At 43.4% G+C, this 15,559-nt stretch overlaps 1 protein-coding gene across 1 annotated transcript in view; it reads right to left on the bottom strand.

Annotated features, from left to right (window-relative positions):
- Positions 1-15,559, bottom strand: part of LOC134569187 (cytochrome P450 2D6-like) — a 65,813-nt gene that overhangs the window by 38,752 nt on the left and 11,502 nt on the right. Inside the window, exons 2-3 of the mRNA XM_063428097.1 lie at positions 6,944-7,115; positions 342-494 (exon numbers count right to left, since the gene is read on the bottom strand). Coding sequence (XP_063284167.1) covers positions 342-494; positions 6,944-7,115 — 325 coding nt within the window. The remainder of the gene's footprint in view (positions 1-341; positions 495-6,943; positions 7,116-15,559) is intronic.

Genomic DNA, 15,559 nt, shown 5'->3' on the forward strand with positions numbered 1-15,559 from the left:
AATATTGTCAATACCTGTCCTGTTTCAGCAGGTTTTACATATGCTCAGTCTCCTTTATAAAATACTTTTAGAGACCACTTAGAGTGGCACACAATCTACTCAAATCCAGTGAGTTGGATACCTAAATGTTTTAAATTGTATCCATATATATATGGTGTACTGATGCTCTGCACTACATGTCTTTCTTATTTTGTTTTAAGGTGATACTCCGAATGCTAAACTGAACAAGTTTTCCAACTAAGTATTTTTTCATTTATTTTTATTTTTTATTTTTTGCACACCACTTGATCATTTACTGCATTCCAGATAATGTCTGTCGTAAGTGAATTCCCGTCACTGACCTTTTTCTTCTTGGAATCTAGAACACAGAAATCCAGCTTCTTCAGTTACTCTTTGCTCAAGAGACTTTTTCCCCATCCCAAAGTCCCTGAGAGTGGACAATGAGAATCTCCTGTGTTCTCTCCATGGTACGCCATATTTGGCTATGACCACACCTGGATAAAAAATCAACATATTATTTATCGATTTCCATGTATTTCCATGTATTGCAAAATCACATATTGCATCACTGTCCTCCTTGCAAGTGATAAGACTTGATGGACAATTATCTCTCACTGAATTTTCAAGTTAGGTTCAGCTAAAACAGCACAGAACAAAGTTTTATGCCTACATCAGGTTTATTTAACTACTTTTAATTTATAACATTTATTTAAGTCTAACATCAAAACATTTTGGGAGAATATATCTTGCTTTTTGACAGCTAATGCTAAATTATATGTAGAGAATTTGACAACAAAGAGAAACAAGTGAATGCTGGGTTATAAAAACCCAGTTTCCCCCACTGTTAGATGTATGGGCTTAAGCAATCATGTAGCTACTTCCAAAGTAAATAATTTCCAAAGTGAATAAAACAGGAAAGAGAAAAAAAATGTATTTGTTAAAAACAATAAATTATTCAATATTTGACTTTAAATTGTAAAAAAAAACAAAAAACAAGAATGGTAAAAATATTCCTATTATGTTCATTCGGCAACAAAAAAAATATTTGACTCTATTTTCAATTAAAGGCTTTATCGTAGGTATATCCCAGTCCCTGGGAGGGAATAGAGCTAGTCCCCTATCGTATTCCAGGATGGAGAGGATCCAGGGAGACCCCAAGCAAGCCATGGGAACTGGGGCAGAAGCACTGAGGTTTTCCCCAGTTCCAGCTAGGAAGCGATCCTTGGTGGAGGTACCCAGCAGGGGTACAGGGAGTTCTGCTATAACTGGTGGCAGCTGTACCCCGGCTGGGTACCTCCGTCAAGGATTGCTTCCTAACTGGATTCGGGGAAAACCTCAGTGCTTCTGCCCCAGTCACCGTGGCTTGACTGGGTTCCTCCTGGAGCCTCTTTGTCATGGAATAGGATAGGGGGCTAGCTCTATTCCCTCCCAGGGACTGCACGACACACAACTGGGAGCCATAGTCTTTAAAATATAGAAAGTGACGTTCACAATATTATAAAGTACTCCAGTGAAAAAAAGTGCAGTTTTATAGCAATTAAATGAATTACTTCCCTTCAGGTGTAGAGAACCCCAAGATCTCCTCAAAAGGATCTTCAACAAATATCAATTTACAAAAAAGGGGTAATCCTGCCAGGGAAGAAATGGCACAACATAGTGCTAAACTGTACAGCAATGTGATTATAGACACCAATTGGCCACTCACAATTTAAAAATGGATAAAGAGCGTCTGGGAGGTGGCTGCTGTGTGTCGGCTTCCTGCTGCTGCTGAGAGCGGTAACTACGGTGGGGCGCTGTGTGATAATGGCCGGATAAATAAATTCAAGACCTGGAACAGATCCACACCTGTTACATTAAAGGCTTTAAATTGTGAGTGGCCAAGTGGCGTATATAATTAACTATCACCTTGCTGTACAGTTAAGCATTATGTTGTGCCATTTCTTTCCTGCCAGGATTACCCCTATTTTTGTACATTGATAGCTGTAGTCCTTACAAGGACTTTCCCCGCTGAATCCTCCATGAGCTGGAACAAGGTACTGGGCAGTGATGAGTCCTTTCCCCTCCCAGTAACTAGACGACACATAGTTCTGGGAGTACAACTTATTTCAATAAGCCAAACTCTGTCTATTATGCACAGGCTCCGACATTGGGTCTCCATTGTATTCAACACAAGCCTCTCCCAGGAATCTCTGGGTCTGGTAGATAGTTAAAGACCGGTCAGTTTATTATCTCCCAGGCACAGAGAGCCCAACACAAAACATAAAAACATAAAAGTACCCCAAAACATAATAAAAACATACAATAACCCCACATATTATACATCCCCAAATAGCCCTGAACTGAGCGCCTAAGTTGTTCAAATAGCACTCAATTCCACGCAGTGTAGGGGAAACGCCACCGTGTCAAAGTCCTGAATAGCCACACACGTGGTCCTATGCCCAAAATAGTTCCAGGGCGTTTGGTGCTTTTGCAGGTCAACTTTTGGGAGCTCCTGCGTCCGAAATACAGGGTGCTCCATCTGGCTCTTTGGTAGCATTTGTTCCCCTTTGAGGGCTTCCTGACCTATCTTTGAAGATTTTAACCAGATGACTCACACAGCAACATCCTTTGTGGGGATTATACCACCTGCACATATTGGGATTGAGCAATACTTATATTTGATCTCTGAATGTGAGTATACCTCCTTTTATTTTTTATCTTTTTAAAAATATACAGAGAGCACTATATTCTGTTTTTATTCTCACTCCTGTATACTGAGGGCATCTGATTGTTGCACTGTGGCACACTGAATAAGAACACCACTATAACTGTGGAAGATTCTTCCAAACAAGCACAAGGTGTCACGAACGGACCCTACTTCAAGAGAGTGTGTGACGTAGTTGTGGTGGTGAAAGGGTTAAAGTTCACTATTTGTCTGCACTAGACCGGAAATAATGGCAAAATCCCCCTAAGCACCACCCACACTTAAACATAATAATATACCGTATTTTTCGCTCTATAAAACGCACTTTTTTCCGCCTCAAAAGTGAGGGGAAATGCCTGTGCATCTTATGGAGCGAATGTACCCCTCTCTCTCCCCCCCACTTGGTCCCCAGTAGGTCAGTGAGCACTTCCTTTCAGTCCGGCCGGGTAGAGGAAACTGAATCTCCTGCACCACGGTGTGCACTGCTCCGCTCGGCTACGCTACAATAAAGGTAGGAGACCTACCGGGACCAAGGGGGAGAGAGAGAGGCTCTAAGGGACGGGTGGAGAGGTGGTAATGAACAGTATGGGATAAGGGGTGGGTGGAATAACACTATGGGCCAGGGGAGGGGGGAGTAAACTATAGGACAAGGGAGGGGAGCGGGTGATAAGGAACACTACAGGACAGAGGAGGGGGGGGGGTAAACTATGGGACAAGGGAGGGGAGTGGATGATAAGGAACACTATGGGACAGGGGAGGGGAGTGGATGATAAGGAAAACTATGGGACAGGAGGGGAGTGGGTGATAAGGAACACTATGTGACAGGGGAGGGAGGTAGAACACTATGGGACAGGGGAGGGGAGTGGGTGGTAAGGAACACTATGGGACAGGGGAAGGGAGTGGATGATAAGGAACAATATGGGACAGGGGAGGGGGGAAGAACACTATGGGACATGGGAGGGGGGAGTAAACTATAGGACAAGGGAGGGGAGCGGGTGATAAGGAACACTACAGGACAGAGGAGGGGGGGTAAACTATGGGACAAGGGAGGGGAGTGGATGAGAAGGAACACTATGGGACAGGGGAGGGGAGTGGATGATAAGGAAAACTATGGGACAGGAGGGGAGTGGGTGATAAGGAACACTATGTGACAGGGGAGGGAGGTAGAACACTATGGGACAGGGGAGGGGAGTGGGTGGTAAGGAACACTATGGGACAGGGGAGGGGAGTGGATGATAAGGAACAATATGGGACAGGGGAGGGGGGAAGAACACTATGGGACAGGGGAGGGGAGTGGGTGGTAGGGAACACTTTTCTTTTTTTCTTGTTTTCCTACTCTAAAAACTAGGTGCGTCTTATGGTCAGGTGCGTCTTATAGAGCGAAAAATACAGTAACTATTACTATTTTAACGCTGCCACCACCAAGACAATTTATAAATGGGGTACCTTGGTCCCCAGGTGAATCAGAAATAAAAACCCGCCAAATATAACTTAGCACAATATCTATGTAATTGCAAAATACTAATTAGTCTCATCAGGTAAAGTGATCCTTTACCAGACAAAGGCAGAACTTAATAAATGAATGTTTATTATGAGCAAAAAAATAGTCACGGTGCATACAAAAATATAGATGAAAAACAAATGATTTACACAAACAGCAGATGAAAACAAAAGGGATTAAATAACAAAGTCCCAATCACTTACTCAGCGCTTTAAATACTTCTGCCACAGGGAGTTTCTGCTAGGAAAGATGGTGACTCAATTAGAATTAGATTCTGGCCCCAAGCAAGTACCAGGCTGTGACGGTACAATCCTTTAATCCGTCAAGATTCCCTTCTTCCCATAAAATAAAATCACCAAGTAATCCACAGAGTAATAAATCGCTGGTAACGCCAAATAATCCACACATGAGCCAAAGCTTAATGCTGGAACAAAACTGATTTACTGGAAGCAACAGTCATTCAATTTAAACAGTAACAGACTCCTCCTCTGGGCCAGGCTAGATAATTGAGTTTCAGCAACATACTAAACTCAATTATCTGCTGGCCAAAAACATTACAATTTTCAACATTTTTAGAAAAGTTATTTCTATAACACATACAATTATAACATTTACATCCCTGGGTAGCTGAGGATACTGGGAGTCACATATCCAAATCTCACGAAATTCCGTTCGGTAGTTTCCGTGTTGCATCGTGTGGAAGCTTGACTGGCTCGCCATGTGGTGGTATCCGCTTTACAGTTCCATGAAATCAGTAGCAAGAGCCAGTCTCTGTTCGCGTCTAATTACACGAAAACTACCATACGAACGTTGCAGTTGGTTATGTAGAAATGCTCCCCTTGTTCGGTAGATTCCACCTCCCGAACGCCGGTTTGATTCGTGAAGTGGAAAGTAGTCAGCCGGGACTTCCATGATGACCGGGTGTTCGCGGAATTGCCATGCCGAAAACAGTTCCAGGCAATTCATGCGTAAGTCCCGCTGACCGCGTTCGTGAGTTTTAAGATGGCCGCCATCCTTTGTTCTCGCCACGTGTTCGTATGCCGTATGGCGGCCACCTAGGAGCAATTAAGTGTGGTTTCTTCAAAGTTCTAAGTTCTGATTGCTACCCAGGGTGATCTCTGTTCGGTAGACGAATACATTGCTCAACATACATAAAATAAACACTTATTATACGAATTTAAACTGCAGGGAGAAGGCATAACTGAAGGCACACCGGTAAACACATACAAATCCTTCACACAGGCATACTTCAGTTTCATTACCCTGTGCATTTCCACACCTTAAGGCCTTAAAGGACTACTATAGGCACCCAGACCACTTCAGCTCAATTAAGTGGTCTGGGTGCCAGGTCCATCTAGGATTAACCCTGCAGCTGTAAACATAGCAGTTTCAGAGAGGGAGCAGTCTAATTGACAGCCGCTAGAGGCGCTTCCGCACTTTTCACTGTGATTTTCACAGTGAAAAGACGCCAACGTCCATAGGAAAGCATTGAGAAATGCTTTCCTATGGACTGATTGAATGCGCGTGCGGCTCTTGCATTCAGCGGATGACGTTGGAAGAGGGAGGATAGTCCCCAGCGCCGAGGGAGCCCGGCGCCGGAGAAAGGTAAGAATTTAACCCCTTCTTCCACCTTCAGCCCGGCGGGAGTGGGACCTTGAGGGTGGGGGGGACCCAAAAACCATATAGTGCCAGGAAAACGAGCTTGTTTTCCTGACACTATAGTGGTCCTTTAAGGCCTTACGTTCTCTCTTCTCATCCCCTATATGACCTTGGATCTGAGAACATTACCACAGGCGCTGCTTGCCTGCGCCTCCTTTGCATATTCACTACATCACCAGAAAGAAGAGACTCTGGTTTGGGAAGCTCAAGCTGCCAAACATATGCTTAAAAAAAATTCCATTTCCTTTTTTATAAATTGTTGAATATTGTTAAACTTTTATGGGAAGCAGGTCAGTGCTTTCCAAACAAGAGTATTCAGGATAGGTGTGTCTTATAGCAAGTGTAACACACACTAAAAACATCACTCTGCATTCATTAGTGAATATTCTCATTAATTAATGTATATATATTGATGCACAGATTTACAAACTTTAAGGGGGAAAAATGAGGGGGAAAGCATAGTGCAATGTCTCCTTTTTCTGTTTTTTGTATGTTTTTTTGTTTGTTTTTTTACTTTTAACCTAACAGAGTAGTTATATTTCCTCAATGCTTGTATTCTTAATGGGTACAGTCTGAACTGTTGACTAAGCATTCATAAATCAGGGGCCCTGTACATGAGCGGTTTCCACCATATGCTCCCACCTTGCAATAATTGTATTGCTGTAGTTAGTACTACTGATACTCTGACTAATGAAGTTATTACACAAAGTTATTTTGTCACAAACTTTGACTGTGAGCGACACATTAAGGGCTTTAGAGCTTCCCCTCGTAGAATAAGTCTTCCAGTTGAACCAGCTGAGTAAAAGATTCAGCTTTTAATAAAGCATTTATATGAAAATAGATCTAAATTATTTTTTTGTTGCCGAATGAACACAGTAGGAATTTATTCGCCTTTCTTGTATTCTTTCTCCGTTTTAAAAGTATTACATAAAGTGATTGTTTTTAACAAATTACAATATTTTCACATACGTTCCCCGCTTTGGGATTTTGTTTCTATTTAGAGAATTTACCTTCATTTTGTCACAGCTAATATCAAACTCTTTTTGGAAAATTTATCTTCATTTTAACAGCTAATATGAAATTGCGTTTGGTGACTTTACCTTGTTCTTTACCAGTAAATCCAGCTTTCTCGCTTATTGGGAATCTGGGCCGATCAGCTATGTCCTCTGACTTTTTGAACAGAGCTTCCTTCATAACCTCAAATCCATTGAGTACCACAAGCTTTTTCCAGAAAAACTGCAGACTATAGACATCTCCATATTTTTTAGTCAGCTGATAATGAAAACAAAAATAATTGACTTTCACTTATCTCAGCATCAACAATTACTTCGTCAAAGCTTTACTTCAGCCTGTTAATGATTCCTTCACTAGTAATACCAGTATGCATTCAAATTATTTAACAATTCAGGCATGACGAAAGAGTGACCGGAGTTGAATGTTACTCTTTTGTCGGCCGCCTAAACCACCCTAGGGAAGATTGTGTCGGGTCCTCAATCACTGACATAGGACCCAACACCAGGAGGGGGTCTGGCGGCTTGCTCAGTATGCCGCCAGGTGCGAGGCCCCTCGGTGCCATCTGCCCGGGAGGAGAGGCCCGTGGCCGCTGGAAAATAGAAATAGAGAACACAATTTGAGGAACACAACTGCAGAAATAAAATTGAACCGTACCTTTAAGGAATCTCACGGAGAAGTACAAAGTCTTTTGGAAACTTTTAATAGCCTTTCCAATATTTCAAAATAATATAACATAAATTGGAGAACAGATTATAAGGTCTTGCAATAGTAGAATAGCAGGTAGCAAGGTAGGTAGATTGGTAGTATATTTTGCAACAGCAGTAGCAGGCAATGAATACAATGTTATTGCAGAGGAAGCTTGTAGTAATTTAGTAGCAAGTAGAAACAAGGTGATTATTCAATTAGCAGAAGCAGTATACTTATAATACTCCTGGTGTCTTCAGAGAAGAAGGGAAATCTGCTAAACAGTACAGGGCATTGGGAAGGAGAAGGCAGCAATGTAATAAGTCCAAGTAGTTGTCGAGGAAAGATCAGAAGAGTCGATGTCGGAGGTCCGGTTTGGTACACAAAATCACGGTTAAGTAGTGAAATTAGTTTGAAAGTTCTCTAACGAGGCAAAATAACCAACCATTTTGTTTTTGGCGCAGCTTCTCTATAACGGGAGGGAAAGCTTGCATCATACAAGTGGGAGGAGTTTTGAATACCGAAACCCGGAAGTATCGATGTTTGGTTCTGACACAGTTCTGACCCAGCATCCCCAGACACACTGTTAGCATCCCCTCACACTGTCACCTCCCCACACATTGTCACCCCTCCCCACACTGTCCTCCAGGGCTGTCTTTACACAAGGGCACACTAGGCAGTTGCCTGGGGGCCCCACAAGCATGGGGGGCCCCACCACGATACCCATGTACTGTATGTGCCAAGGCCGACAGGGGAGATCATTTGATCTCCCCTTTTGGACCATGGAGAGCCAGCCCCGTTTTCTTCTCGTGGGCCCTCTCGGGCCTGTGGGGAGATCAAAGATCTTAGTTAGTGGGAGAGAGAGGGCTGGAGGGACCTTGGAGGCAGGGAGGAGTGATCTGGGAGGAAGATCGCTCCTCCCGCGAGCAAGGTGTGTGGAACATTGCCACGTGTTGCGATGGCGACGCTCCGACACAGCATTCTGCTCGCGGGAGTAAACACCATCTCCAGAGGAGCTGCAGGCTATAGATCATCATCGGACCACCAGGGCTGTCAGTGTCCCCTCCACCTTCCCCAAAGGTAAGAAGAATGGGGGGGGGGGACATAAAGATTTTATAAATGGATATTTATTATTATTATTTTAAAAACATTTTCTCCTTGCACCCCTCACACTCACACACACAGCCCTCCTCACACACAACACCCCTCACTCACAGCATCCTCACACACACAGCACTATTCACACACACACAACATCCCTCTCACACACACACACACCACCCCCTATACACACACAGCACCACTCACACACACACACACAGCACCATTCACACAACACCCCTCACACACACAGCATCCCTTACACACAGTACTTCTAAAAGACACAGCACCCCCCACCCCCACACAACAACCCACATCTCACACACACACAGCACCCTCACACATACAGCACTCTTCACACAAACACAGCACCCCTCACACTCAGCACCCCTTACACATACAGCACCTCTCTCTCACACACACAGCATCCCACACAATTACACTGCACCCCTCACACACACAGCACCCATACACACATAAACTGCACCCTCACTGCAGTCTGGGTGTATTCAGTGTTATGTGTTTATTAGCAGTCTCTGTGTGTGTATTCAGCAGTCTGTGTACGTGTGTGTGTGTGTGTGTGTGTGTGCGTGTATTCAGCAGCCTGTGTGTATTCAGCAGTCTGTGTGTATTTAGCAGTATCTCTGTGTGTATTCAGCAGTGTGTGTGCGTACTCAGCAGTCTGTATGTGTGTACTCAGCAGTGTGTGTGTGTACTCAGCAGTGTGTGTGTGTGTACTCAGCAGTATGTGTGTATTTAGCAGTTTCTGTGTGTGTATTTAGCTTTGTGTGTGTATATATTCAGCAGCCTGTTTATTTAGCAGTATATGTGTGTGTATTCAGCAGTGTGTGTGTATTCAGCAGTCTGTATGTATTCAGCACTCTGTTTGTGTGTGTGTGTGTGTTTCAGAAGTCTGTTCAGCAGTCTGTGTGTGTGTATTCAGCGCACTGTGTGTATGTATACAGCAGTCTGTGTGTGTACTCAGCAGTCTGTGTTTGTGTACTCAGCAGTCTGTTTGTGTGTATACTCAGCAGTCTGTGTGCATGTGTACTCAGCAGTCAGTGTGTTTGCGTGTTCAGCAGTTAGCGTGTTTGTGTATTCAGCAGTCTGTGTGTTTGTGTATTCAGCAGTCAGTGTGTTTGTGTATTCAGCTGAGGAAGTCGACGAAACGTGTTGGATGAAGTAACCACATGGACTTTTACTTTTATTTGTTTTTCTATTGATATATTTTTTTCATATTCATTTTATCATCAGTCAGATTTTTCCTTCTACTGCAATAGACGTCATTTACCATCTGTTCCACCCAGTAGTGGAGATATGCCTGCTGATTGTGACTTTGATGTAAGTGCAATCTGTGCAATAAATTTGTATTTCTTTTAACAATATTACTCTATGTATGCTTTTCTCTTTATCCTTTTGAGGATTTCAATTTTGAGAAGATTTTGCCGATCTACATCAGGAGACCCCCACAGGGGTGATATACGCAGACCATCATATACCTCTTGTAAGTTCTCTACCTCCTGGATGCATTTCTCCTGTTTTTTTCGTACTTCACTATGTATATTTTTATTGTCATTTAGATTCACCTGAGATTACGTTATATGCTACAGGTTGTATCTTGTGACCTTATATCCTCTATTGTGTGTGCTATCCCATCTTTTAGCTTTTGATTCTTTTTGTAAGTTTCATTAGCTTATCTGGCTTCTATGTGTATTCAGCAGTCTGTGTGTTTGTGTACTCAGCAGTCAGTGTGTTTGTGTACTCAGCAGTCTGTGTGTTTGTGTACTCAGCAGTTAGTGTGTTCATGTATTCAGCAGTCGGTGTGTGCGTGTGTTCAGCAGTCTGTGTGTGAATGTGTTCAGCAGTCTGTGTGTGTATGTATTGCATTTGCTAAAGGTACCAATAAATATAAGCTTAATTTTATAAATAATTTACATTTTTATTGTTGTGCAGGCAGGGCACCAGTGCCCATAATTCTGTTAAGATGGTACTGCTGTCATCACCCCTACACCGCCACTTCACTCTCTCACGTTATCACCTCACTGTCCCACACAATATCACCCTCCTCATATACAGTATCACCCCACTCCCATACAGTATCACCTCACTCCCATACAGAATCACCCCCCCACCATACAGAATCATCCCCCACACACACACAGTATGACCCCCCTCCCATACAGAATCATCCCTCTCACACTGTCAGCCTCTTCATGCATCCACATTTCAAGCGCTGCCACACTCACCATGTCAAATTAACCCCCCTAATTCTGTCACACTCACCTTCTCTCACTCTGTCACACTATTTCCCCAATCCTGTCACATTAATGTATACAGAGGCGGCTCTAGGCTTTATGAGGCGAAACTCAAACATGAGGCCCAACATAACACCAAAATGTAAAAAAATAGAGTTGCAATACATGCACACATATACACACTGATGCACTGTCTACCTGTGTATGTGCCTGAGAGTGTGTATCTGACAGAGAGTATCCGTGTGTGTGTGTGTGTGTGTGTGTGTGTGTGTGTGTATGTGTATGTGTATGTGTATGTGTGTGTGTGTGTGTGAATGTATGTCTCTGTGAGCACGTTTGCATTTTTGTCTGGGACTGTGTGTATGGGGTAGCTGCTTGAAGTGTGTTGTGTGTGGGGGTCTGCCTGTGGCATTTGTGCATTTTCTTTATGGCAAAGCTATGTTTCCTGACTGTGTGTGTATGATGAATGTCTTCAGCTGGTGACTGTGACAAGGTGAGTAAAGGGGTACCAGTGGCAGGGAGACTGTGACAGGGCAAAGGGGGTAAATGGGACAGGGTAAGGGGGGGAGGGGATTGTGAGAGAGAATGAGGGAGAAGGAGTATGACATGGTTTGATGAGGGAGTGTGACAGGGCGAGTGGAGGTAAGTGTCAGGGCAATTGTGGCATTGTAGGAGGGACAAGTGTGACAGGATTAAGGGGGGTTAATGTGACAGGGTGAGTGTGGCAGAATTGACAGGATTAGAGGCATTAATGTGACAGGATTGGGGAAATAGTGTGACAGAGTGAGAGAAGGTGAGTGTGGCAGAATTAGGGGGGTTAATTTGACAGGGTGAGTGTGGCAGCGCTTGAAATTTGGATGCATGAAGAGGCTGACAGTGTGAGAGGGATGATTCTGTATGGTGGGGGGGTGATTCTGTATGGGAGTGAGGTGATACTGTATATGAGGAGGGTGATATTGTGTGGGACAGTGAGGTGATAACGTGAGAGAGTGGAGTGGCGGTGTAGGGGTGATAACAGCAGTACCATCTTAACAGAATTATGGGCACTGGTGCCCTGCCTACACAACAATAAAAATGTAAATTATTTATCTATGTTATAATCTCTACATAATGCTGCTCCCACCTATCTATCCTCCCTTATACACAAGTATGTCCCGTCTAGGCCCTTACGATCTGCTGAAGACTTGCGTCTATCTTCTGTCCGTACTCCCACCTCTGATGCTCGCCTTCAAGATTTCTCGAGGGCTGCACCGTTCCTGTGGAACTCGCTTCCCTCCTCCGTTAGATGCTCACCCAGTCTCCACTCCTTAAAAAAATCGTTAAAAACCCACTTCTTCATAAAAGCATATCAATTAAACTGTTAATAGCTCCCAACTGATTCCTCTTCTGCAACTGTCACTAGTCTAATACTATCCTTACCTTTTTGTGTCATTTTACCCCACTCCCTCTAGCATGTAAGCTCATTGAGCAGGGCCCTCAACCCCTCTGTGTGTCCAACTTGTCTGGTTACAACTACATGTCTGTTCGTCCACCCATTGTAAAGCACGGCGGAATTTGACGGCGCTCTATAAATATCATAATAATAATAATAATAATAATAAAATTAAGCTAATTAATATTTATTGGTACCTTCGTTGGGCCTCATGTTTGAGTTTCGCCTAATAAAGTCTAGAGCCGCCTCTGTATACATACAATAAACCTTTATACACACTCACTATACCCTATAAACATACACACACTAAGGCTCATAATACACATACATAATGCAAAACCCTTTACAAATATACGCACACAATGCAATGTGCTTATCATATCTCTGTTAGAGCTGCACAATCAAGGGTAGAAGAGTGTGAAGAATGTTGTGTTGCCAAATATTCTTTCTTCAGGAGGGGGGCCTTTTTGTCCTATTGCCTGGGGTCCTGTGGGTTTTCAGTCTTTCCCTGATAAAATGTATGGGTGCACTTCAAAAGAATTATTAACCCCTTAAAACTGGAGGGGGTACTATTACGCCCTACTCTAAGCGGCTCTAAATGCCGCAGGGCGTAATAGTACGCCCTCTGTTTTTTTTTTACTTACCCGGTCGCCGGCGATCGTGGTTGGGGGGACTCCCAGGGAGTCCCCCGCGGCAGATCCTTCCTCCTGTGCCCCCGCCAGCCATGTGAGAGTGAGGTCCTTGCGAGCACCTCTCAATCACATGGCCGGGTTAGCTGCCTTCTGCATTGCCAGCAGGGGGACTAACTGTAATGAAAGGTAGTCCCCCTGCTGGCTGGAAATAAAATCAAATAAAGTAAAAATAACAAAAATATTCTGTGTTAACAGGCGATTAAAACAAATTACAAGTGCTCTTATAATGCAGCAGCTGTCACACACAAAAATAGGAACTCTCCAATCCAATCGTGATCAAATGTGAAAAGTACACTATTTACATAACCAGTATGCAGTAGTGATAGTGTGTAGCGCTAAATACTATACACTTACTCCCCAGAATTATTTAGGGGTATAGAAGATATTATGCAACTGTGGAGAAATAGAGAAATATATAGTGTACTCTGTACAGAAAGACGTGGTTGTACACCATATAATAGGAAGCACTCACGTGGTTCAGAGCCTATTGAGGATTGGCTCCAATCACTCTTGCCTTGTGTCCTTTAGGTGACACACACCTTTAAATCCAGATAAAATTTAATCCTCAAAAATAAAGAGAAAGAAAACAGGGAAAACTCGGCCTGGTGTTGAAATCCTTGGGATAACAGTGTACAAACATGCATATAAAGGTGGAGATTGCTTCTCACCTGGGTAAGAGCCTGTAACCTGGCTCTAAGTAAATGAGCATATGAGTCCTTTTGGGATGACTCCTTCCCTCTTTAGCAGGATGGAAGATGCACCAGATATATGTATATCAAATAAAAATAATATTTATTACATACACTTTTAAAATCAATATGATACATACAGTATATAGGTGAGTTCAAAACGCGTTTCGACGATTCCGTTCGGCTTTCTCAATTGGTAGCTTCCATCCTGCTCTCTTCCTGATTATAATCCCCGCCTTCCGTCCTGATTGGTGGCAAGAAATCGCGAGCCAACCAATCACGGACGTCCCTGCGAGGGAGGGTAAAGTGCTCCAGCTGTAATGCTCTATCCTTTAGCGGTGTCGTCATCACGCACGTACACGCGATCACGCGGGTGACGTCACTTACGGGAATGTGAAAGGGTAGTATTCACCCCATTAGTTCTTAGTATCCAATGTTCTTGGGCATTTCAAACATTCATATAATTCTCAAGTGGGAAATACATCATTAACACTTTGCACTATCATCTTTTGTTTGAAATAATGTATATGTTCTTTGTATGTGTGCATTACCTTTGAAAAGTATACAAACTAATTGATGCACTTTATTGTTTATTATTTATGTTTGAAATGCCCAAATATGAGCATATTTGCTTTAGGATTGAAGACTAACAACAACACTATGGATGGCCCTTTGATTGACAGCTAGTGATGTCACGAACATAAAATTTTCCGTTCGCGAATGGCGAACGCGAACTTCCACAAATGTTCGCGAACGGGCGAACCTGGCGAACCGCCATAGACTTCAATAGGCAGGCGAATTTTAAAACCCACAGGGACTCTTTCTGGCCACAACAGTGCTGGAAAAGTTGTTAAAAGGGGACTAACACCTGGACTGTGGCATGCCGGAGGGGGAACCATGGCAATACTCCCATGGAAAATTACATAGTTGATGCAGAGTCTGGTTTTAATCCATAAAGGGCATAAATCACCTAACATTCCTAAATTGTTTGGAATAACGTGCTTTAAAACATCAGGTATGATGTTGTATCGATCAGGTAGTGTAAGGGTTACGCCCGCTTCATAGTGACAGACCAAACTCCCCGTTTAACGCACCGCAAACAACCGCAAACAGTCCATTTGCACAACCGCAAACTCCCCATTTGCACAAGGTTGGATACCAAGCTAGCCATGTCCCGTTCCTTGTCCTCACTGATGTCATTGAAGGTCTCTTCCTCCACCCAGCCACGTACAACACCTAGGGTCCCCGAAAGGTGACAACAAGCCCCCTGTATTTTATTTTTAAATGTACACTACTGTTACACCAGATATGAGTTGCACTGGTGTGACACTGTGCCCTGGCAGGCCCTGAAACGCACACGTGTGAAGGAAACTGACTGCTATTATATTACAGTCAAAAAGGTTTTTTGTTTTTTTTTAAATGCAAGCTATTGTGACACCAGATATGAGTGGTGGCACTGGGACCACCTTAAAAATATTGGATATTGGCTAAAAATCATGACCACTATATACTTTCTCTACAAACCTCTAAAACGAACCAAACTACTCATCCATCCGCTATACCACTTTATCCCACCTAGAACTAGTGCCCAGTTAAAATACTTGACTCTTACTTACCCACACTCAGTCATGCCACACACATTTCACCACTACTCTCACTGAATCCCTCTGACTACGGCTAAATTCATCTTCTACATCAGAACACTACTCCTAAGATTGGGTTGTATCCATGTCTCGGGTCTTTCATTTAGAATAGGGGCAGCTTCGGTCTCCTTCAACACTGACACTCCAGTGCATATTATTAAAAGATTGGGCAGGCTGGCGTGGCTTGAGCGCCGAGCGGAATGGCG

Source organism: Pelobates fuscus, chromosome 7 (assembly GCF_036172605.1).
Source record: "Pelobates fuscus isolate aPelFus1 chromosome 7, aPelFus1.pri, whole genome shotgun sequence".
Taxonomy (NCBI): Eukaryota; Metazoa; Chordata; class Amphibia; order Anura; family Pelobatidae; genus Pelobates; species Pelobates fuscus.